The following is a 26,388-nucleotide window of genomic DNA, read 5'->3' as shown; positions in this document are numbered from 1 at the left end:
TTTGTTCATCATTTTTTAAAGATGTGGACATTGCTCTCAAAAGTGGAGGCAGGAAGGTCCAATTATGACATTTTATTGACAATTTATGAGACTGATTTTTTTTTATATAAAACTTGTGCACAAAATAGGGTGAATTAACATTTCATGCTGACTTTTAGTTATACACTGATGGTGCATCAGAACAATACATAATGTAAAGGTTTGGAATGACACAATGACACAAGTAGGAAGAAACTATGATTAAGGAGCTATATATATATATTAGGGGTGTAACGATACGCGTATTCGTATTGAACCGTTCGGTACGACGCTTTCGGTTCGGTACGCGGTACGCATTATGTATACCGAACGGTTCGTTGGAGTAATTAATTATATTTGAAAAAAAAAAAAAAAAGAGAGAGAGAGAAATATAATGATATGCGTTCAACAAGGTAGCCCAATAACCCAAACAACGTAACAGGCAACGCCCCTGACACTCCCGAAGAAGAAAAAAACACCATCTTATATGTTTATGTTAGGCTACTCAGCAGGCGCTCGCTCACTCAGTACGCGCTGAAGGCTCGTTGCAAAATAGCCAATGCGTTTAACAGACTAGAAATGAGAAGATCCTCCAATAACCAACAGGTCTGGTGTTTGGGTGCACTTTGGATTCCCTTTAAGCTATAATGGTGATGGCAAGAGAGTGGTGGATAAAAAAACAACGGTATGTCGCATCTGCAACATGACAGGGTACACCAGCGGGAATAAAAAAAAAAAAAAAAAACACCAGCGGGAATATCTGGGATATATGCGTCAGTACTATCTGGGAAAAGACGAAAAAAAGGAGAAACATGCACGCAGCAAACTATCCCTGCAGCATTTAGAAACTATAGCTTACAGGGAATCCAACCCAAACACCAGACCTGTTGGTTATTTTAGGATCTTATATTTCTGGTCTGTTAAAGGCATTCGACATTTTGCAACGAGCCTTCAGCGCGTGCTGAGTGAGCGAGCGCCTTAGGGGCCGTTCACATATCGTGCCTAAAAACGCATGGAAAACGCTAAGCGCGTCTTTCTCCTCCTTTCCAAAGCGCTTGGGCAGAAGCGCTCATGAGGCGTCTGTCTTTGCTAAGCAACAATGACGTGCTCTCTCCATGAGATGCGGAAATTTCAGCGAAGGATAAATGGATTTGCAGCTCTAAAAATCGCTTGCAGTAGCGCTGCTACTAAATTTATTTCAAAATTGCAATCCATATACAACTATGATCAGCTGATCCTTCATCTTGGCTGAGCTCTCAACGTTGTTACGGGAAAGGATGAAGCTGATTGGTTAGTTCTTGTCACATGACCCGCGGTGCACTTGCGGCATTCTGAAAAGTTGAGATGTTTTTACATTTTGCTGTATCTAAAACGTATCGAACCGAACCGAACCGAACCGTGACATCAGTGTATCGTATCGAACCGAACCGTGAATTTTGTGAACCGTTACACCCCTAATATATATATATATATATATATATATATATATATATATATATATATATATATATATATATATATATATATATATATATATATATTATCAGTTTCATGAACACGTTAATAGAACAGAAGTATAGCTAGTCCAAAATAATTGGCAAAATCAGTCAACTATTCTGTTCCATCAGAACGCAAACAAAAAACTCATCGTTACATCTGATAAATGGTTTAAGCAAAATTGACTGCATGTGTTCTTTTCCTGATGATATACAGTGATTTGTATATTCAGGGCTAATCTAGACTTCAGCCTAAAGTCTCCAAAGTCTCTTTCATAAGCCATAGGCCTCACAGGCATGAATAAGCCATAGAATCATAGACAATCCATTAAACAAAGAATCCTTATGCCTGACAGCTTGTTACTACAGGCTAGAGTTACTCAGTCAGCGACTGTTTCTGTGCTCATAAATCAACAGTGATCAACAACATTCAGTCTCTACAGAAACCCAGAGAGGTAGACACATGGGGTAACAGAAGCCTGTTTAACAGCACAGCTCTTGATCCGTATACAGAGAGATGCGTGATTTGGGAACAGAAAGAAATAAACTAAATAATAAATTGGCTACAGCTGTTAATGTCAAGCCCAGGCTTTTCTGCCAAGTCCAGAAAAATAATAGTAGTGGTAGCCAAAACAAATTAACAAGTGCACTCAACAGCAAAAGAGCTTAAATGTTATTAAGAATTAATTATTGGTGCATGCTAATGCAAGCAATGCTATTACTATTGCCCAGGGTTAGGTTTGAGCAAGTTTTGAACAAACTGTACAGTATGTATCAAACTTCGATGCATGACTTGTTTAACAGTAGCTACGTTTAAATGCACTCAAATAATCAGTTTATTAATGGCTCAATCTGACTTAAAAGCCTTCATAAAAACATTTCAACCCATCCGACTGGGATATAACCAAATAAAACTTTGATCAGATTGAAAGTGTTGGTGCATACCTAGAAACATTCAACTTAAAGGATTGTTTAGGAAAGCTCTCCTTTGCTTTCCAAGTCATACATGCTCTACCGACCATCCAGAGCACCAAATAACATACTAAAAAGACTCAAAAACAACCCAGCAACTGCATAGCAATGTGATTACAATCACCCACAACAATCTGCGATTGGCCAATTTTTATAAGCAATCATAGTCTCTTCAGAAAACATTAAAACCCATGTATCTCTAATACAAGTATATTTCTAGAGACAACAAACCGGTGGCCTACCGCTACATTTAGATTTTACCAACATGCCAAAATTTCTGTTATTGTTATTACTGTAAAATCATCATGAATTAAGATAGGAAAGAATGTAAACATAATCCCAGACATCAACATAGTGTGAAATCCATGTGGGCCAGATGTGGGCCAGACATGGGCCGAAACTGCTTGCTGTCTGGGATCTGTCATTCCTTAATGTGTTTCAAATCTGAACCCCCTGATTTCACATCGTAAAGTTGTAATAGTTTTCAAATAAAGTTTGGGTGTCTAAAAAATCGTAACATAATTATCAGAATGGGCTAAATGCACACAATCGCCTGGCGAGGTAACCAACAGAAGGCCCCTCTAGTGGTTTGCGTTAGAATCAGTATAAAAAAAGTATTTATCTATTTGTTACAGACACAGAGATCAATAAGAAATTTCATTGGACGTTTTTTTAAATGCATTTAACATACTTGACATTAGCGGCAGTGTTAGAAGCCCTAAAATACGATTTCGATAATTGTGCGCGCCGAAAACTGATAGAAAATCGACCCCAGTCAAGCCGATATATAGACTGTAATTTTCTAATTGATTTATTACAGATGCAGACTATGTGCTAATTTCAACTTGGGAAACATAACAGTAGTAGCAACCATACCAAACATTTCCCCAAAACAAGCAGCGTATCTCTCGCATATGAAATAGCCAGGAGTGAGTCGCACCACATCGACTTGTTTATCTATATCTGACTTTGACTGGCTTTTGACGTGATGTCATGTCGGAGTAACATGACAGCAAATAGGACCCAGCAGAGCTCTCCGGCGAACCTCACCTGTCCCCAAACGCACTTTTACTTTTCCACCTGAAGTCGCCTGTACAATCCCGACATCTGTCAGACTTTAAGATAACGACATGTTTTCTGCATTGCTCTGCAGTTTGTTGCTCCTGCACGGCTCGCTCGGGGAGATCGTGTTCCGCTGCCCGAGCTGCACCGCGGAGCGCCAGGCGGCGTGTCCCAAGCTCATAACCTCCTGCGAGATTGTCAGGGAACCGGGTTGCGGTTGCTGTCCGGTTTGCGCCCGGCAGAAGGGTGAGCTTTGCGGCGTCTACACGCCGAGATGCGGGAGCGGTTTGAGGTGTTACCCGACCGCGAATTCAGAGTTACAGCTGGAGCAGCTGATACAGGGACTCGGACGATGCGAGAACAAAGTGGACCTGGAGCCCACCATGACCAACCAGGAGTCAGGACACAGTGGTGAGTCTCAAGACTTGTTTGTGAACATGAATTGATGCACAGCCGCTGCCTAAATGCGTGCATATTGCACGGATGATGTTGCAGCACTGAGTCAAACATCAGTGCAGGGTCTTTGTTCTGGCACTCTTTTCTCCACCATCTTGTTTGAATACAGCCCCTTTGTTAGATCACCAACTTCTATCTGAACTGCTTCTGGTGCATCTGCTTGTACGGGCTTGGTTTGGTTTATATCAGGATTCTCTTCACTGTCAGTCAGTGTTAAAATTGAGATTTCTTTGGGAACTTTATGGGAATTAATGCAATATTAAAAGTCATGGTAATTTATAGAGCTTTTTTTTAGTTGTGTATATATATAATAACAAAGGGGAAGTAATAATTGAATGTCTTTTAAAATGTTATATATATATATATATATATATATATATATATATATATATATATATATATATATATATATATTAGTCATATTTATGAACTTGCAGTCATATTTATTAAATTCATATGCATAAACTATATGAAAAGACAACTAAAAATAAAATTTTAATCAACATAGCTCTATATTATAGCTACTCACACAACACATATAACAGATTTTGAAATAATAATTTTATATACATTTTATTTTATTATCTAGAAAGTATAATTATATAGAGCAATATCTAGTTCATGAAAAATAAAATATACATTTTACATAAGGGGCTCCAATTTGGCAAAAGTTTAACTTTTCTTAGCTTTGAGTTGCTGGACACGCCCACATCCTGTCCTCAGCGGTTACTGAGTTCAGGTTGTTTTATCAATGCAGGTCGCTGCCGATGGGAACGTGGGCTTTATTCGGTAATACATGACTGGAAAAGTCGTGGAAATGTCTATATTCACTGCTGGTCCAAATTTATTTCAAATTATGCTTTTCTGGTCTAGTCACAAACACTCAAAAACACTGGAAAAACTCATTGTCAAGTTCTGTGTAAACCCTGATATATTTACTTAGATTGTATGGATAAAGCATCATACAAACCATGATTTTATTATTACAGTCCTTGGGTGCTGATACAGGCAGATTAGATCAGTTAGCTGCTGCATTAGACATTTGAAGTCAACTTCTTTTGTGCCCTTTTTTTTTTAGAAGGAATTAGAGATCGATAACACTGTGATAGCCTATAATGTAATGTGGCCAATGAAACCAGTGGGGTGAACAGTGTTGAAATTTAGTTGACCATGAGACCATTGATCCCTTCAGTAAGCAAACAAGCTAATCACCTGTTGAACTACTGGCACGGTAATGTTTGCCATTGAACTATTGACACGGTAATGTTTGCCAATATTTTATTTGTCTTGGACTTCCCTGAATAATACATCTTTGAAACTTTCTCAGGGGTTGGTTCTTTCTAAATTGGGGAAAAAAAAGAGTATCATGCTCAATAATGCCTGTTACCTTGATGATAATATTTGTATAATCCCATGTGGGTGTTAACAGAGGCTGTCTCTTTTGCTCTAAATGCCAGGATGAACAGTTCCAACCTTTTGCCACGCAACTGAAATATGTGACCTAGATTTCTAATAAAATAAAGAATTTTCCAATTACTGATGACTAAATGGTGCCAAATGCCTCTGCTTTGAAACAAATTGGCAGCCGTTATCCTGTTGTGCTGTTGAATTTTCCAACAAATCAAGGGTGAAAGGCTAATCTCGCCTGGCACAAATTGGACTTTTGCACACTGAACTTTGAGGCCCGTCCAGGCACCCTTGTGAATCTGCCCCGCTACGCTATCTGAGCAGCGTTTGAATGGTGTATTTTGGGATACCAGTAAACACTAAGCAACAGGGTTGCCCAGCACCACCAGTTAATTTACTCATTTCCAAGCCTTTCCAATGAAGGTTTCTAATAAAGATAAAATAATGCTATGTAAGATAGTTAAAGTTCACTGTTGCACCATCATGTTATTCTGGCGCTATGTAATTTTATTTGTTCTGTGAAAAAACAAACAAACAAACAAAAAAACATAGCCTTAAGGTCAAAGCTTCTGCATTCCATACAGACACAATGCGAAATATTTTAGTGGAGATTTTTCAATAGTTATTACTGTTTTATTATCTGTTTGTCACACAAAACAATTGCATGACTCTCAAAGACACTGAATATGACAGATAAAGGGTAATTTTACGGATTTTCAAACAATTTTGCATTTGTTACATTGTAACGTCTGTGTAAGTCTTTTTTTTCCTCCTCCACAGCCTCTTTTCTTTGTTTTCTCTATTCATGTAGAACTGATTTAAAAAAGCTTTAAGCTAGCTTTATTAAAACATAATTTTGCCAATGGCAAATTACACCTTTAAGTCACATGGACTTTCACGTTTATTTTGTTAGTTGCAGCTTAGCAGTATAAATCACCATCCACTGTGATTGCATGGAAAACAGAAGATCAGATATTCTGCTTTCGATCTCTTTAATGTTTTCTGGAAGAAATAAAATAGTAGTTGGACTTGGAAAAACGCGAGAGTGAGTAAATGATGACAAAATCATTTAACTAACAGTTTAATCAAAACTCCAGTTGGCAGATTACTTGGCAGTAGTGAGGTGTGTGGTCAGTAACATACAGATTTATCTTTCTTTTCTCAGTGTTTTCTGTGAGAAGAATTCAAAACCAGCATCAAACCAGTTAGCCCTGCGAGTATGATTACTGAATGTCTTGTGGAACTCAAGACAAGTGCCCACATTCTGGTCCAGTACTTCTGTTTCTGTTTAACAGAAAACACAAATCTAATGAATGCAGAGCATGTCATCTATTAAGGCTCATTAATGCAGTTAACAATGAATGAATTATGTAATTATGAAATTTACTACAAGGTGCTACATCCAGGACCTCTGATCCTCTTTTTTGTGTTCGCTGCATGCCTTTGTGTTTTACTGTGTGGCCACTCCTGGGTATAGCTTTAACTAAATGTTGTGATTTGGCACCCAGGCATTGCATCTCAAATGAATGCTCATTCCACACTGCGGCTGGTGAATTACATTCTGTAGTTTCATCACACTGAGGTTCTCTTAATTATCTGCATCCTCTCTGTGCATGGCCTTAACTTTGAGCATAGTGCACCACCTGTAGTTAGCATTGTTCATATGTCAGGCGGCTGCCTCAAACAAGATACAGTAGAGCATGTGTTTGGAACTCATGAGAGGAACATCTTTAGTAATGACAACCAGTGCACAGACGCTGGCTTACATAATGTTCCCTTGGCTTTAACTTTTGATAATTTTCAAGAAGTCTAGAATATGTTTTGTCCATATCCAGGGTTTTGAGAAGAACTATTATGCAGGATGTGTGAACACACATCTGAGGGCCTCTGTCATCATTATGAACTTTAGCATGGCAATTAAAGGATACATTCATGCAAAAATTCATGCAAAAAAAACATGGACATTGCCATCATTTATTCACTTTCGTGTTGTTCCAAAAAAAAAAAAAAAAGATGCTTTATTTCCAAACGATGGCAGTGCATATATACAACTTCAAGTCTCAACTTATAATACAACTTAGTCGCTTATCTAAAGAGTTCACAGATCTTATTCCAACTTTTTCCATTAGAATAAAGCCGTATTTAGACGTCATATCAGATTTGATGGCAAAAGCCACTGGTTCTTGCATGGCATTTGTCCTATTACATTAGGATTGGATTTATTTAACTGCATGTGAGATTTCAAAGCTATAACAGAGGGTGAGATTATTAATATTAATTCAGATGACTTGGAATATAGTGCAAATTATATTTGTGAACTTTGAGTAGAATAATGAACATCTTCAATTTTGGTCTGTTCTTCATACAAAAGTCATCATATGACTTCAGAAGTCTTGCATGAGTTGTTTAGACTACTTTTAGCATACTTTTATAATACATAATTTTGTCATCCTTATTTTTATCAATAATTCTATATATTTTCTTATTTTCATTTGTTGTTTTTTTCATCTTATTTATATTTTTTCATCAATTATTGAATATGATTTGAATCATAAACAGTATCAACACTTCTCAAAGTGAGCCAGTCATTGTACATTAAGCTGCTTCTAATAAAATTAGTCAAAATTACACAGATCAATGTACTTAAAAATAAAATGCACACTACAATAATGAATACACCCATGTATCATTAGCTAAAGTCAGGTAAAGGATGCACCTGTAAACTTTTGCACCTAATCACTGAAAAAAATCCAGCCTCCTCACCACCATCCTAAAAATATATCTCATGTTTATTCAAGCTAGCGGTTTGTATCTTATGTTTGTTTTTCAGCCTTTTCCTCTTTCTCCTTGTATTGCGTGTAATGTAATTGCTCTTGGATCCCTCCGGGGTCTGATGTGCTGAGACACGCTCTCTTCAACACCTTTCCAGTGCCTGCAGTGGGGATGCCTTGGGTGGCGGCTGCTTGTCGAGACCTGTGACACCAGAGAGGCTCCTTGTAGGCGCCATGACTTTACTTTTGCTCCAGGGCATCTGGAGTGTCATGATGTCAAACAAGCAATTGAAATAACATGAAAAAACGCTTGGTCCTTTCTCTCCAAGGCCATTCTAGTCAACCCCTCACAGACTGGAGAGACGATGAAGGAGCGTCAGCAGAATACACAGTCTGACACATCCAGCCGTCTTTCTCTGTGTGCTATAATGCTGGCTGCCTGCCTGCCTGACATGAAATGTCAATATTGACTGCAACAGGTATATTCACTATTGTTAGTGAATGGTTGCAAAGAATACAAGTCTAGCAGCAGCGAGGCTGTGCTAATACCTCTCGGCACACAGTTACATTCCTGTCCGCGGGCCTATTTTGTTATGACTGACAAGAATTACAATTTGTAACTTGCATGCTGCCATCTTAGCTGTCATGATGATTTCAGCTGAGTTATAGCCTTCTTTTGATTTTATAATTGAGAAACATTTATATGGGCCATTCCACAGAATTGGTGCAAACTGCTGTTCTGTCCCAAAACCAAAAAACACATTTAAAAGGCATTTAAGTATTAAAATCTTAGATGTTTACTAAGGTACTTTTATGAAACCCACAATAATATATATACATATGTTCTGCATTTTCATGTGTTTTAATCCAATGGCTGAGACTGATTTTAACTACACCCATACATTTATGATCAGAAAATATTTATATTTATATTCATTTAAATATTTATGTCACTCTCTCAAATAGCTGCAGTACATGATGAGTAGTTTGCATTAATTTGCGGTAAATGTGTTCAGAAGTATGAAAAATCTGTGTGTAACTTTAAAGAACTTCACAACTGAAAGATGAACAAAGATGTTATGATAATGTTTAGTTCAATGTATTTCAAACTAATTAATCCTAAGTGTGAAATCAGTATGATCAACTTTTTACAAAGACAAATTAGACTTAAAATACAACAAATCTCATGAATCATACTTGAAGTATTGTAACTTGAAAACTGTAACTGTTATTGATTTACCTCTGAAAAGTTTTTTTAAAAAATAGAAACTATATTTACAGGTGTAGCAGAAATGAGTCAAATCAGACAAATCAAAGAGTCTATCAGAGCTGTGTGCATTGAAACATGAGCTGAATTCCTCAGGAAGTCATAAATCAGTTCTAGTGCCACAAGAACCAAGCAAGATAACCAACCAACCAACTTGTTCACACAACAGCTTTCAACATTAACACCAATAGAACAATTATTGACAATTTTAATTCGAAGAAGAGATTGTCAAATTTATGGTTTGTGATTGGAATGCAACGCTGGACATCACATGTAAACCCAGGAGATCAAGTTAAATACTTGCATTGACCTCCCCCCCCCCAGCCAGTGAAACCAGACTGAAATTCCTAAGGGGGAAGGGCTTTAAACCTTTGTCTTCACAGAAAAGTCCTTTGCCAGAGAATGGCAAAGAAACCCTTTTTATACATTATATATGGACCAGAATGAACTCAAAAAAGACTCATGAATGAATCATTCCATTGCTTAACTCCATATTCATTTACGTGTAACCCACACATTTGACTATCATGTATAATCACTTATTGTGTATGTCTTTTAACTATAGGATACATAGTCATGACTAGTATTGACATAATCGCATTTTCTTGCTTGATATTGTCCTGACAATCATTTATTTGTAAAATATATCATAATCATGTTATAGGAATCATGTCCAAAATTAGACCCTGTGAGGCAAGAACCACATGCTTGGTAAGATAAACAAATGATTTATGATACCCACCCCAAGAACATATCTGATTGGTCAAGGCAACATTTGAGGGGTGGCCAACAAGGAAGTTTTAAATACTTTGGATCCCATGAAATTTTGCTTTTAGTTCTAGTCTGCCTGCTGCTATTAGCCATGTCGGCTTTTAGTTCCAGCCTTGCTCGTGCTATCAGTCATGCCTGCTCTTAGCTTGTTGCTTTGCTACCTAGCTTTAGCTTGTAGCATCTAGCCATGTGGTTAGTCATCATGGTTCTTTGAGCGCGGTTCCAGCGTGCCCGCCTGCTGCTACTTATGCCACAATGAGAAGGAACACAACCTAGTCTCGTCAAACTTTATTTCTTTTCTTTTCCGTTTGAGAGTTTCGTGTTCTGAGTTAAGTTTTGTAACGTCGACCTCGTCTGCGCGTTTGAACTCCGACCAGCCACACAACTCCAGCTTCAGCCAACGCCCAAGCACGGGCTCCCCAAGACGTCACTTCAGCCAACTGAACTTCCAGCCAATCAGCGACACCGGGATACCCCTTTCAACGGGAGTCCCTTTCACAGGAAACTAAGGCAACGTATCCCCAGATATTTGTTGTGCTGGTGTATCTAATATAATTTTAGTCACATTGAGGAACTCAATGCAAGGGCTAATTACGTGATTGATGGTTGTTCATGTATATGCAATTTAACGTATTGCTGTAAACTTGGGATTCCATATTTCCATTCTCTTAAACTCATCTTTCCCTAACTTTCGATATTCCTGCAACTTGTGTGAATGTGTGTGTGCGTGCGGTTATGTGTTAGATTAGTTTATATGTCTTAGATTTATCTAATAAAGCCTTATTCATATTGAAAAGAGAAGTATCTTGTGTTTTGTGCTTAAAAGTTAATGCCTTAAACTGCCGATCTTGTTACTGTGCTAATTGATAGTGTTTTCACTATAGTTTGGATATTAGTATCCAGCGCAGATTTGATGTTAAACGGCTCGTTCACTGAACCGCAGGCGCGTCTCCGTGAACAGCCGTGAAACAGTGATTCTGTTCAAATTCCCTTTAAAATCTTAAATGATTCCCTTTGAGCTAAATTGACCTGTTTCCCTTACACAGGGAAGATCTTAATAGGTCAATACAACCTTTCTTACTAAATTACATAGTGATGTGTTTCGGTAGTGACAAATTTATGGAGAGGACAAATATTCCAAAACTTTCTGAAAATGCAATATGAGAATTAATTGCACAATTACTACAAATGCGTACCTAGTTTGTTATGCAATTTGCATACATACAAAAATTGTGAAAAAGATACAATATTATCTGTCTCTGTTGTGTTGCAGCAGGTAGCCCTGCCCACTTACATTCATTCATCACTTGAATATTGGTTAGGACACAGTTTAAAAGTCAAAATATTTGGACTGCATTTTCAACTTTGGTAGAGCTAATCTAACATGTTGCTAATTAGGGGTGTAACAGTACGTGTATTCGTACCGGAACGTTTCGGTACAGGGCTTTCTGTATGGTGCATGTGTTTACAGAATGACCGAATGCAATATTTTGTGTACGGAACATATACATTTTCGTTTTTCCAAACGAACATATTAAGTGGTGGAAGTCTCCGTGTTCAGCGCAAATCCCACCCTGCAGCTGATTCTAAGGCCGGTGACACACTGGCTGCGTGGCTTGAGCGTAGCGTTTCTGCTGCGTGTCAGTTGCGTGAAGGCTGCTTCACGTTTTCTGTGTCTTTACACATCAGAATCGTGCCTGACGCGGCGCTGGCGTGCTGCTGCTGCTGCTGTAGGTGACATAGAGGTACGCCGCCGACAGACGAGGATCTTGTCTTCACGACAACAATATCTACACTTCATATTGAGCATAAATATAAAGCCTAATGATAAATGAGACCATCAACAGTATTGACGGCAAAATAGACTATGTTTGACAGGTGCAATATGCCAGTGTGTCACCGGCCTAATGTTTTCAAAAGGCATCACGCGAGTGTGAACATCACCACAACTAGGAAAAAAACGATTGTAATTCAAACGCAGCTCCCGTCGGCATTTAAACAGACCTTTGCTCTTAATTCCGATCGGTCCAACGCAATAACGAAATATGAGCAGGTCTAAAAATTGGTATTGGTAATGCTGCACTGTAATCATAGTTATTTATTTATATTTTTCATTATATTTTATTATATGATATTGGTTTGAGACTGAGAGTAATTTATTTAGTGGAGAACTTTGCCGCACTATTTTATTTCCTATTCTTTTTTTATTTTATATATATTTTATTAAAAAGTATTTAAAAAAATGTAAACAAATTGTTCAAAAAAAAGTTTATAGTAATAAACAACCTGCAGTTTAATGTTTGCGTTTATTTCCCTTACTGGACCGAAAAATTTACCGAAATGTGACTTTAAAACCGAGGTACGTACCAAACCGTGATTTTTGCGTAGCATTACACCCCTATTGCTAATAATATCAAGGGAGCTTGAAGACTGTTTTATTATGTTTTGCACTGTCAAAGCAAAAATTTCCAGAGATTTAATACATTCTTTTTGTAAACTAATGGGGGCTAGCAAAGTGTCTTCATAGGATCCACACTTAGCACCATGCCAAGTGTGTTATCACTGAGTTTTGTAAGCTTGTTGCTCAACCGCTTGTCAAAAGCTGAAGCTCAGGCAGTCCTTGACACTCAGGAGGCTGTAGTTGCTATGGTGCCAAATGGAGATCAACAGTACTTCACAAAATGAATCCAAGGCATTTCCTGAGGAAAACTTTGACTTCAAGCTGTTTCCTCAAAGGCTCAAATCTTATCACTGAAAGTAGGTCACTATTATTTGTCAAATTCTAACTGATTATCAAATTGCGTGCTGTTGAAGGAATATTACAACCTTAAAGGCACAGGTCACCCAAAATTGTTCTTCAAAATATTTTATTTTTCAGTAGAATACATGCATACAGGTTTAGAATGACAAGAAGATGAGTAAATGATGACAGGATTGTCTTTTTTTCATTTTTTTTTTTTTTTACTGTCACTTTAAGGGTCATTCATATGCATTAGTGAAAGATAAAGTTTTCTTTTAGTTTGCATTAGTGGATATCTATACAGCACTTTTCAGTTTGATGCTGAAACCCAGATGCTGATTTAATGTGCATTCACATATAATTTTTTATTATTATTGAGAAGCATCTTTGAAAACCAGCATGATTCCCTGTAGCAGTCCTTCATTTACTCCCATTTTTTTTTTTTTAAATCCGTGTTTAGCATATAGAACTTATCAGCAGAAGCACACACACTCATGCACAGACTTGAAGACTGAGTCTCATTCATCTGCAGAGAACATTTCCTTTGTGCACAGTGGCTGCTGAATCATTGAGGCTCCCTCAGCAGGCCTCTGATTTATGACCGTACAACATCGCTGTTTAGTCTTTGCATATGCAATTACAGAAAAGATAAAAGAGAGAGAGGGCGAGTAGAAGAGAAAGACAGAGAAAAGTGCTGGCACGATCCACTGTGTATTGAGAAGAGGCTCACGGCGGGTGGTTTAGGTTGAATGAAATCTTAAACGCTTTTTCATCAAATAGGGGAGAAAAAAAGGGGAACTGCTCCCAGAGGATAGTGACAAATGACTTCTCAGAACAATTTTCTTAAGTGGACTCGGGGAGAGTGTGAAATTCTAAGACACTGAACAGATGTTTAATGATGTAAAGGACACAAAGAGGACAAGTTACTGTAGGAAAGAATAGTAGGAGAAGTGGTTTGGATTGTTTTTAAACTTGTGTTTTTTATGAAGATTTTGAAATTCGCTTTATTTAAATATTTGAGTTTTTTTTAAATAAAGTTCTCATTCCTAAATAGTTCTCATTTCTTTTTATAATTTTAGTTTTATTTTAAGTTTGTATGTTTATTACATAAAAGGAACACAAATTTTTTTTTAGCTTAAATATTTCATCTGATATTTACATTTATTTTTATTTTTTAATTTAACAAAATATTCCTTAATAGTTTTCATTTTTGTTACCAGATACATCAGTATGTTGTTGTTTTATATATATATATATATATATATATATATATATATATATATATATATATATATATATATATATATATATATATATATATATATATATATGAAAGCTTAATTTCCATAGTCATTCGAGAATCACAGAGAGTTGTTTCTAAACTATATTGCAAGTGTATCATACGATGTGCCTGGCTAAGTGAAAGCAGTATCAAATTTGAGCTCCAAAAACCTCTTGTACGTGCCCAAGGGAAGCCGTTCTGCATCCACCAAAACCAACAGTTAGCTTTTGCAAAACCCTCCCACACCTGGTCCTGTTTTGCCGGACATTGGCATAGCTTTCCTGTGAGTCGTGTAGTTCCACAAAGGAAAGGAAATTGAATTAGATTCTACACTGTTATTTCATGCAGCCGTGGTACAGCGGGTTCTTGAAGTTACAACGTTCACGAAAGGCCACATGGTTATGTAAGGAAGAAAGAGTGCCAGATACAAGCCGGCTTTTTGGGCATCACAGCTGCTTATGTTTTTCTTGCATTACTTTTTCATACTGACACATTTTGCTTACTGCAGCCGGTTTGGAAAAACAACATGGCCGCTCGGCTCCCTCTTCCTAGTCGTGTGTGTTGACAAAGTATTTTCTGTAAATGTTTAACCGGATGGGTAAACTGTGGACATGTTTCAATCAATGACAGTGTCTTTGGGTAGTTTTCCCAGCATGCAGCGGGCCTCAGTTTATCCACAAATCGACAAGAGTTTAATGGTTACAAGAGCTTCATGTTGCGTGTCGCTGAGTGCATGTTTGTATATATCAGTAGACTGTGTACTGTAAACCAATACGACCGGTTATAATCCTGCCGTCAGACCTCTGCATTTTGATAAATTCTGGAGAGAGCCTGCAGTTTCAGCTCATTAGAAAAGTATGCATAGATTAAACCAAATCATGAAGATTTAAAGTGTTTGATTATGGGTGGTAGCATGCAACCAGAGCAGAACTGACCTTTTCAGTTTTCAGATAATAGTTACTGTGATTAAAAGTCCTGTATTTTTAAATTTTTCTTTTTTTTTAATGTAATTTATTTATTTGTATTATTAAATTTATTTATTTGGTTTTGCACGTCACACCGTATATGCTGTTAATTTTAAAAGTAGTTATAAAAATCAGTCGGGATACCCTGTTGTTTTTTGCTTTTGAATGCATCTGAACAGCATACATGTAATATACAGAAAGCGTATTAAAATTAATTTAATTATTTTATTTATTTTTTGCATGTCGGACTAGGTCTATATATACCATTTATTATGCTAAGAATAATACAATTATAAAATTACCCTGTTTTGCTGTTTTTTTTATGCATTATATGTAAATAGCATCTAAATGTACATTATATAGAGATTCTTGCTAGTTTGTAAATGAAACATATGTTGGTTGTGCTCTACTAGATGAGATGTTTCCAATGATATATGTAAAGGTTATTCAATCTCTGCTGTTTTTGCTCATTCCTATCATGATGATGTTCACATTTCATATAAAATCTAATGAAACTCATCTGTCAGAAAAATAAGTGGTAGGTAAGAGTTTGTCAGGTTGTCTATAATATGCATTACAAAATTCACATTCAAAGTTTTGAGTCAAGTGGGTGTTTTTTAAAATGCTGTTCTAGTTTAAAGAGTTGAAAATGTTGGTAATCAATATTGGTCCAGAAATTTATATATAAACCTGTTTTCCCCACTGAACTTGTTGCAGTTCATTATAGGATTGTATTTTTAATTCATATGTATGATAGATGTAATGCTGTCTTAATGCAAATATTATTATTTGAACAGGTTTTGTGCCAGAGGTATGTCTGTGATGCTGAGGTTTTGGAACAGAGTCTGTATGTAACTTCACAAGTGGCACTTGACTTTTCAACAGCATGTCATACTTCCTTGGGAGAAGTGAGAGAAAAATCGGCCCAGGCCCTGAAAAGTGTTCCTGTCCACTCCCCAACCACACAGCCCACACACTAAGCCTTTGGAAAGAGAGAGGAACTGTGAGTGGGAAGTGTTGCTGGCTGGTGTAGGCCCAGGGATGAGAGTGTGGAACAGGGATGCTTTCGAGGAGACGTAATGGCAGGTGTCTGCTGAAGCACGCCCGCCAATAATCTCTTCAATGAGGCAAACTCTGGCAAACTCGCCCGCTATTTTAGACACTATTCTTAGGTCTGTTGATGACAATTGGGCTTCAATCTTTAGACCGCAGTATTTGGTGCTGGACAATGCTCAGAGCGATCACCCCCCCTTCAGATCTCTAGGCTTTCATGCTCACCCTATGCTGACTTATTTCGAGCGGCTCTGGGCTCGTGGCCTGAGGGTTCTGCTTTTTAATGTCGATGGGCAAGACACAGAGCAGATCTGAATGCAGGCGAGAGTTTCAAAGGGCCAGCTAGAGTCCAAGTGACCCGCTCTGTGCATGTGACGTTACCATAAGGGACATGCAACTAATTTGCCCCATACAAAGTCCAGAAGTACATATTTGCTGTTACAGTACATTTGGAGTCAAATACACAGAGGTTTGTTTAGCGGTCACTGTGCTTTGATGCTGCCCCTGAATTTAAGGGGTAAGAAGAATATGCTGTGTTACTTTCAGAGGGCCTTTGAAGAATCTTTGTTGTTTGTTCCTTTTTTGAGCATAATTTGATGAAATGTTGTTGTAAATATATTTCAAAATGATTAGCAATAACTGTTAATTAAAGCTGCAGCCCGTAAGTTTTACCTCTTTAGCCCCTTGCACACTGCCATTCCGGGAAATACACGGGTAAAGTGTTCCGGCAATTGTTTCCGGGTCGCTAGATTTTGCACTTTCACACTGCCAGTGATTACACAACCCGTAAAGATCCCGTAAAGACACGTGACATCAGGGCGTGACGTCTAATGTACGAGTCGAAAACGTTAGGCACGTTATACTTTCACCTAAAGCAAGCGAACGATCTCGGCGTCAGCGCGGAAAGTGAGGAACTAACTGATCTCTGCTTCATTAGAGTTTGCACATATTTTTTCGTCGCGAACGTTGATCTTCCTTCAAAACAGCCGGTGAAAGAGTCAAGCGATAACGTGCATCATCACTTCGACACGGCATTAGATCTGGCTTTTGTTCACACAGCGTTCGTCCCGGGTTGAACCCGGGAATGTTACTAGGTCCCTGACCCGGGTTCAATGCCGGAATCAATCCCGGGACGTGTTTGCTTTCACACAGAAGGCGACCCGCCAATGTTCCGGCAATATGCCAGGTCCGACGTGCAGTGAGAAAGGGGCTTTAGTCGCCATCTCTGTTTGAAACCTGAGTTTACTCTATTTGCAGAGTAATTTTTTTAACATTGGTCATGCACCGGCATGGCTAAAGCACTGACTAATCTAATGTTTTGAGGAGTATGTGTGCCTTTCACCTATTGCGCCGGTGTGGATATTCACTGTACTTTGGGATCACAGATTCTAGCCTATATCTTGGAAGTATGACAAAAATACGAAGTTTTACTGGATAGTGTTATCTGAATGAATTAGTAACAAGTCTGACACTTTTGTTTTGACCAACTGAGGAAAAAACCATTACACATCAGCATTATCACATCAAACAGAGCAAATTATTATTACAGTTAAACTTTGTCTAAAACATGTTCATGTTAACAACATCAGCATTGTGTGACTGAGTTTGCAGTGTGTATTAGCGTTACATGTAGATTTAAATTTCTGTATAGTATAATTTATAATTGTCTTACCATTCAAATTTGATATAAAAAAATTTTTTAACCCAAAAAGCAAATTATTCTTCCTTAGAACGGTTTCTTTTTAAAATACAAAACTTGTGTAATCCCATGTAGGCAATCTGTAATCAGATGCAAGTTTAAAACCGGAATATAATCTAATTTCAGTCACTTGTGTTTCATAAACACATAAACCTTCTTGGATAACAATCAGCCACCAAAATGATAAATTTAATGATTCCACCTGCCAGTACCACTCAACTTAGAAAACATTATTATAAACTTACCATTGTGAAATGGGCTAAGGTACAGATAGTTTTGAACCCTGGCTGGTTACTTGCTCAAAAAACTATTTCATATAATTTTATTCAAAACAGGACTGAAACTTTAAATATTAGTAATTATAAAGATGTTTTTTACTTAGAGGGATGGTTCACCTAAAAATGCTAATTCTTTCATTCAAATTACTTTAGGCACTCTCACACTGTTTCAAACCTGTAAGACTTTCTTTCTTCTGTGCAACACAAAATAAGATAACAATTCTTTCAAATACGGATAAAAGTCTCTTTTTGTTATTAGTAGTTCACTTGTGATTTGCCAGACACGTTTTGACTTAAAAGGCACGTATCTCTTCACAGGACTCTATGACTATCTGAATCAAGAGCTGTCATTAATTCCAGCCTTTAACTTTCTCTCTGCCTTGCTTTGATGCGCTGCCAGAACACTGATCCTGGGTTTGCTTTCATTGACAAAAAAGATAGCTTGCGGTCTTTGTCAAATTTCTATATATAATATGTCAATTTGTTATGCAACATCTAACCTAACAGGGTTGTGCAGCATTCACAATTTTAGCTGACTATAGCTTTTAACAAGCCATTCAGTTCTTGAATTTTTATTTGAATTAAACTGAATTTAGTTGGCATATGTACTATTTATTTATACAAATAATTGACTTTAAACTCATGGGCCATGGTGGAAGCATCTGTAGTAGTCTAAAAAGGAAAAAAAAAAGAGATTTATTTATGTTTTGCTTTAAAACTATATTGAGTTCCTCTGTTTGGTTATGCTGAACTTGTCATTTTAATCCATTAAATTACCCTTAACATCCTGTAGATCATAAGCTGAAAGAGAGCCAATGATAAAAGTTTGCCCAAATCCTTTAACTTACCCTTCCCTTCATTAGGAGAATTAAATGGCACGCGGTCCCCTCCAGTGAAAAAGTCTGGCAAAGAAAACAATTACCAGCACATCAAGGAAATAGCTGTGAAGCAGCATCTCGACAAAAAGAAGTCCAAGATGTACAGCACCCTGGATGATCCCAAAACACCTCACCCCAGACAGGTGAGTGTCTTGCTGTGAATAATCACAGGGCAACACACCGAATATTGACTTACAAGTATAAAAACCTGTATTCACATTGCATGTCATTGTGTTCAGTACGGCAGTGCCCTCTTCTGGTTATCAAACTAACACACCACTTACACAACCACAGGCTCACGCAACGCACACACACACACACACACACACACTATGACATAGATACTCTCTTTTCTGTATCAGCTAAACATTAGTTTTCCTAACAGTCTTCTGGGGTTCAGATTTACGGTATGTCCTTTGTACAACCCTCTATATTTGATGTTGCTATAATTCTGTGGTCTGAGGTTGTTTGTCAGTGTATAATTTATTGCTTCAGTATGTTATTTTCGTGATTGGAGCTGTGCAAAAACTGCTGTAAGCTGATTTTTGGGTGTTTTTCGTATTAAGCCTGTTTCTGGTTCCATTTCCACCATGTTTTCAGTCAAAAACATATGATCATTTCCTTAGTTACCTAATTAACCAGCGATTTCTGGTGTCTAAAACACTGCCCGGTGATAGCATGCAGTCGCGGTGGGATTGCCAAGGCAGAACAAACGGCTGCCGTCTCTGCTGAAATGGGGAATGAGCCAGTGCTTGTCGAATTTGGCCATCACGCAAATCCACAGAGAGTTAATTAACTTTTCTTGGACTTGTACCATGCTTTACCTGGACTCTTAAATCCTCAGCCAAGTGACCACTGCAACTCCCCAATCAGCATCTCTATCACGCATCATCTAATGTTTTGAGCCAATAGACAAATTGTCTAGCTAATTTACTTCATTTGGGAAGTCATTTTTCTTTCTTTTTTTTTTTTTTATAAGTACAACTTGAAGTAAATGGCAGTTCTGGTAGTTTTCTTAGTATCTTAGATATAGAGGGGTGGTGTTGGCGCAGTGGATAAGACACATGCCTTTGGTGACATATATAGCAATTGTAAGTCGCTTTGGATAAAAGCGTCAGCTAAATTAATAAGTGTAAATGTAGAGGTTTTTTTTGCGTGATTTAGACTGTTTGCTTTACATTGTCATACTCACATATCCTCACCATTTAAAGGACGCTTTAAGCACATTGATTTGGAAAACAGTCCTACAACGACTGAACGAATTCTATTGCTGCTATTGGGCAAGAAATAGTTCAAGATAAAGAAAATTGATGCGACCATAATCAAACAGCAGCGGAGACAACAATAGCTGTATTATGAAGCACACTGGGTCTGGTTTGGCCGACCTGAAAGCAATAGTAACTACGGCTAAATGATATGTTGATAAAACGAATGGATGTTGGAAAGTGCCATAAAAAGGTAGATGCAATAAAAAGAAGAAGCCAAAGCTATAAAAATTCAAACCAGTGATAATGGTAGGGTAATAAAAAGCCAAACTGAATAAACAAGTTTTCTGTCGGGTCATAAATCAGGAGCGTAACCATCACATATCCCATGAAAAGCAGACATTCAAGGAGAATGTCAGGGTGACGGCATGTTCGATGACAGCAGGGGACTATTCATTGCTTTGTGATGGAGCACTTTTCATCCACACGATACGGATAAGATCCCTGGCAGACCCTCTTCCCCCAGTGCCCTCTTATCCTGGGCCAAGCGGGGAGCAGCCATCACGAGAGATATAGGGAAAAAGAGAAGGAACGGGAGACAGGAATGGTCTTTGATGCCGATGCCTGTCCTTACGGAGAGGTGGGGAGGCAGAACTAAGCCAGCAAATTAGCTCAAGTACGAGATTTATATCAGCCACACAAATGTTTCATGAGGCCGCTGGCCTGCTGTTTATCTCACTCTCATTATATGAGTGTTTCTTTGAGGAGTTTTATTAAAACTAACTTTTTGTCATATGAAGGTCACATTAACTCTATCTTTACCACATTTTGCTATGCCTTCACCACTTATTTCTGCGACTTTTCAAACACAGGTTTTATTAAATCATAAACTATAAATTACATTTCACTGTACTGTACTTTTTTGCAATTTAAATCTCACTTACCAACAACATATTTTTAAATTGAAAGGTGGTTTCTGATGTCTAAAACAGCCTTAGCACAGCATACAAAACATTTTTTTTTTTTACATCATTTCTGTCATTAATCTTGTGAATTTCATGTAAAAGTTTTGAAAATATTACAGAATTGTGTGTATTTAGGTATTTAGACAAAGGAGATTGACAAAATAAGAAATACTCAAATATATGTGTGGTTTATGAGGACACGCCTTTGTATAATGACATGTTAATGACAGAGGTATTACAAAAATGAAGGTGATTCATAAGGACACTTCTTGTGTCGCCATAATTCAAAAGACTTAAACATACTAAATTGTGTTTTTTGAAAATCTAGACATGCACAGAGTTTCCTGTGAGGGTAGAGTTGGGGTAATATACCATCTGTACAGTATAAAAAAAAAAAATGCATATGGAGATTCCACATAAACCATAAAAGCCAATGTGTGTGTATTTGGTCTTATAGAGCCAGTGTCAACAGGAGCTGGACAGAGTTTTGGAGAACATCTCCCAAATGACGTTCCATGACAACAAGGGACCTCTGGAAAATCTTTATGACCTGAAGTTCCCCAACTGTGACAAGACAGGACAGTACAACCTTAAGCAGGTGAAAAGACCAGTATTTGACTCAGCCTTTCAAAGACATCATCATAGTTGGAAATTAGCAGCTTTGGTAGCTGAAAGTAGCTTTTGAAGCCTTGTCCATTTTCAATTTTTTTCCATTTCAAAATTGTGCTGGTCACTTGCCGCATTGGCCGGGGGATAAGCACAAAAAAATACTTGCATTTGGATGGATTTTTTTTACTGTATTAATTTTACTGTAGGGAAATAGGAATATGAGACATTGCACAACCTTTCAATCTGCAGCATCCCGCTGTTTTATTATCCAATTCCATGTGGAAGGTTCAATAAAGAGTCAAAAAAGAAGCCAAAGAGAAACTGTGTATAAAACATTCCCACATTCTCTACAGAAGGACGTTTTATCAAAGCCAAGGCAACCGTATCTGAGCTGAGAGTTACAAGCTAATGAAAATTTTGCTGACCGACTGACCTGTCTGTTGGGAGATTTGCCTTGGTTTTTAGAGACATCAGAGGAAAGGAGAATGACAAACTCGATCTTTTATATCTCAATGCCTTTCCTACTCATCTTTTACATGCTGATGAAATGAAATGGGAAATTTTTTACAGTTCTTTTTGGACCTCAGGTTCTGATGCCACACGTCCGCATAGGAGTTTCATAAGAAGTCTTATAATGGCTCAAACTGTATATATGTAAAGATACCAATGTCTACATGTAGATGTCTGAGATCTCAATATAAACTTTAATGACTAAATGATCAGATTATTCGTATCTGCATTAATTTGATAATTCCCTTACTGTACATTTGGAGTGTCCTGGCATAACATGTAGCTTAAACCAGGACAAAGTGTCCCGGAGAAGTAAACTAGTATGTTGTTTTGACATGAAAACCCTGTTCCCAGGGCTCAAAACAGTGTACCTCACCACACTTAATTGTATTGCAATCACCCTGTTCCTTTTGCAATTATTGTAACTGTCAGTTTTTGTTCTTTGCCATTGGAGGACAAAATTGAGAATCATTTTTTTGCCTATTTTGGGTCTCAGCGTCAGCCATGTCCAGTTCAATTATGACCTAATTTTGGGAGTGCTCAGTAGGGGTCAATGAGACGTGCTGGGCCAAATGAGGCGGGAGGGCTGTTTTGGGGTAGCGCCTCCACCCCATACTCGCCCAAGAGCTTCATTAAGCCCCCAAAACCCACCCTTATCCCACCTGTCTCTCATCATCTTCTCTCCCTTGTGTTCCAGTGCAACATGTCCAGCCATGGACAGAGGGGCGAGTGTTGGTGCGTCAACCCCTACACTGGTGTCCAGATACCCTCGTCCCCCAAAGTGCGGGGTGACCCCAACTGCAGCCAGTACTACGGTGGTCCCGAGCTGGAACCGCCCACCAGCCAACAGAAATAGACGCACCCTGACCCTTAAGGGAGACGCCCCGGGTCGCAAACGAGGAGAGTTAAAGCGAGTGCAAGAGCGAAGTGCATGTGTGTAATTCTGTACGTGTATGTGTATGTATTTTTTCGCAATAGTACAATCTGTATTGTTGATAGGAGTGTGGAAAGTCACATGCCAGCAAAGAAAAGCAAGTCAAGGACAGGTAGTTAAACCTCCCCCTTCTCAAATCCAGATAACTGTACTCCAAATTTAACATTGAGTGATTGTTTTTTTTTTTTGCCTATTTATAGGTTCGTATGGTGCCTTTTAATCTTGTGACTGAATCTGGTTGCAGAGAGTCGCTTATACAGCATTTGCAGCTGTTCGGTGTGAAGATGTGTCCCTTTAATTCTCCCTTTGTCTTTGAGACCCAATAAAAATGGTGGAGTGTTTTACTGCACCATTGGTTGCCAGAAACAAACAGAAACTGCAAACGCACAAAAGCAGAAAGCTCGATGTTGATTAAAAAATGAATCCCAAATTTTTAAAACCAAAAATATGAAACAGAGGGGTCGTTTTTTTTGTTGTTGTTTTTTTTTTTTGGCTCATTTGAGAGGATCTGTGCAAGAGGGGCTGAATATGTGCTTTTTGTCTATTTTGACTACTTGACTACTCAACAGATAATTCTCTAAACCAATGTCTCTAAACCACTGCCACATACATGAGTTGCTATTCGGCGTCACCGAAAATTGTCACCCCATCAAACCAATTGGAGTGCATGGTTCGAAAGGCCCCATATTCCAAACAATTGCTAAATTAAAAACAAGCCCCCTTTTTGGCACATAATACTGACCTCCAATCAGCATAATTTGTTTAAAGTTCAAGTGTGTTTTTACAGTCAATAATTGCTGTTGCTTCCAAGTACTCAAGATCTGGCTATCCCTGTTCCTGGCAGCTGATAGACTTCTGTTCTCGTTCTGCTTCTTTACCATGTGGTAGAATGCAGGTGGTGTATGTGTGTGTTTGTAGAGTGGGGATCAGCATTTACTAATGATGTGCTGACAGAGGGCTAGATTAGGACACAGGGCTGACATTGACAAATGTGATATAAAGTGGGTTAAGTGCCTATAAATAAACACAGGTTTGCCTGCAGTGCCAGTGGGCTTTGCCTCACCCTGCTTTACTCTCATCTGCGCAGGGATGTGTTGGGGGTTGGCAAGGTTGATTTTGCCCAGTGTAACGCTTGAATGGGGTTAGTTTAAGAGTCCTGTAGAGGAATGTGAAGTGGTGCATGGGTTTAGTGAGCTTGTTTAACCAAATTTTTTTACCAATTTTTCCCCCAGCTGAGTGAAAACATGTGTTATATACCTTGAACAGCCCAATGCAACAGAATTAAAAAAAAAAAAAAAAGTTTGAAGTTACTACTGGGTTAAAATTGGCTCAACTGGTCATAAAGATCCAATAGAAAATGACAAACAATAAAGTAGCATACAGTGGGATTCAAAATCTACTTTTAACATGAATAGAATGTTACATGAATAGAAAGAATATAATTTAGCTAAAATAATTTAAAAAATGTGACATTTAATGCATCCTTACTGAATAAAAGTATCGGTTTCTAAAAAAAAAAAAAAAAAAAAAAGATCTTATTGACCCCAAAATAATGCAAAATACAAGCATTCTATAGTCTAAATAGATGAGACCAGTGAGATTTAATGGGTTAACTTGTTCTGTCAGCAGGTAATGCCCTGTTCACATGGACACACAGCAGGTTTTATCGCTGATTCTACTGAGCATTCCTACTACTGTGTTCTGACGACATTGGTAGCCTGTCTAAATGGACATAGCTTCTGAAAATCTGATCACAAATGGGACAAGAATCCAGGTGCTGCTCATAAATTTCATCTTTTAAAATTCTGATTCCTGCATTTTCAGTGTAGCCTTTTGGATGCCACTGTATGTGAACTTATTGTCATACCACTGAAAAACAATGCAGGGTTGTTAAAGGGCAGCAGCTGTAACATCCTTTGATTAAGTTATATTTTAATTCACTACCCATATCTCTACCTCTTAATGTCTCTTCCCCATCTGTCTCTCTCTTTCCCATCCTCTCTTTCTCTGTGAGCATTGAATTGAACAGCTCAATCCAGAAATAGAAGTCGATTAAGCTTTAACATTGATCCTAACGTGTTAGACAGTGTCCAGCCCATCGTTTGCTTTTGTAGCTTAGCCTTTGATGTATTTCCACATTAACCTTCAGTATCTTTCACAGTATTACCACATCTTGCTCGCCCTTAGTAGTAGCTTATATGTACTTTAGTTTATCTAGTTAGTGTTGTGCTAACTACAGCAACAGACTGGCTCTCAAGAATCGTGCAGCTTTGTGTGATTTTGGTGCCTCACGGATAGATTTGCCGAGACACGGGCTATGAGTTTTCCGTTTCGGTTTGTGTCCAAAATAGATTGCTGCCTGCCCTCCGGTGGCACAGTAAATTTTACGGTAGCTCGAGTTTGGCCTAGTTTAAAAACAGTGCGAAACCAATCCCTGTGGTTTTCAGGCATATTGATTTGCCAGAGCGGTTCCGATGGGATGGAAGTGTTCACGTATGTGTGTGTGTTTGTGTGTATTTTGTGAATGTTTCGATGCTGTGCCATGCCTGGAGCCAGTGTGACGGTGGGAAGGATTGCTTGCCATCTGGTGCAGTGTAAAACTGTCAGAGCCGGTCTCTGCTTTTGGAAAGTCTCACACAAATGACAGGGGGAATTTCTTGAGCAAATCCAAATGCCTTGTTCCATGGCAGCATCTCACATGCCTTTTTTTTTTCTTCTGTAATTCATTGCGTATCCTGTGTGTCACGAGATGCGGTGGTATTAAATAACATGCATTACTCAAAGCATGCTCTTTGTGTCCACTGTCATGCGAATGGTGCATGAACTGAGTTTTCTGTACAACTGCAATGGAAAAAGCCATAAATGCATGCAAAAAAATCAACATTGGTTTAAAATCTTGTAATAAAATCCAGCATGATTAAATGTATTACCTTTCAGACCCATGATACAGTTGTTGTTGTTTTTAATGCGTTTTTTTTATGATTTCTTTTTTGGGTTTTGTGTTGTCTAGATAATGTTCATGACATTATTGGCTCATGAATCATAAGCCC

The 26,388-nt window shown here is 38.0% G+C and overlaps 1 protein-coding gene across 1 annotated transcript; it reads left to right on the top strand.

The window, feature by feature from the left end:
- Positions 1-3,455: 3,455 nt before the first annotated feature.
- On the top strand, positions 3,456-26,283 carry LOC113108289 (insulin-like growth factor-binding protein 2-B). The gene is made up of 4 exons (XM_026271237.1): positions 3,456-3,959; positions 19,101-19,258; positions 21,743-21,883; positions 23,102-26,283. Exons 1-4 carry the CDS (start codon positions 3,617-3,619, stop codon positions 23,258-23,260), a joined length of 801 nt encoding a protein of 266 aa, XP_026127022.1. The 5' UTR covers positions 3,456-3,616; the 3' UTR covers positions 23,261-26,283.
- Positions 26,284-26,388: the final 105 nt, after the last annotated feature.

This window comes from Carassius auratus, chromosome 9, assembly GCF_003368295.1.
Source record: "Carassius auratus strain Wakin chromosome 9, ASM336829v1, whole genome shotgun sequence".
Lineage (NCBI taxonomy): Eukaryota > Metazoa > Chordata > Actinopteri > Cypriniformes > Cyprinidae > Carassius > Carassius auratus.
Note: the sequence above shows the minus strand (reverse complement) of the source record. Positions and strands in the feature narration are given on the sequence as shown.

Coding starts and splice junctions, on each gene's coding strand:
- LOC113108289 (XM_026271237.1), top strand. CDS start 3,617: ATGTTTTCTGCATTGCTCTGCAGTTTGTTGCTCCTGCACGGCTCGCTC. Junction 3,960..19,100: donor CCAGGAGTCAGGACACAGTG/GTGAGTCTCAAG, acceptor TCCCTTCATTAG/GAGAATTAAATGGCACGCGG. Junction 19,259..21,742: donor AAACACCTCACCCCAGACAG/GTGAGTGTCTTG, acceptor TTGGTCTTATAG/AGCCAGTGTCAACAGGAGCT.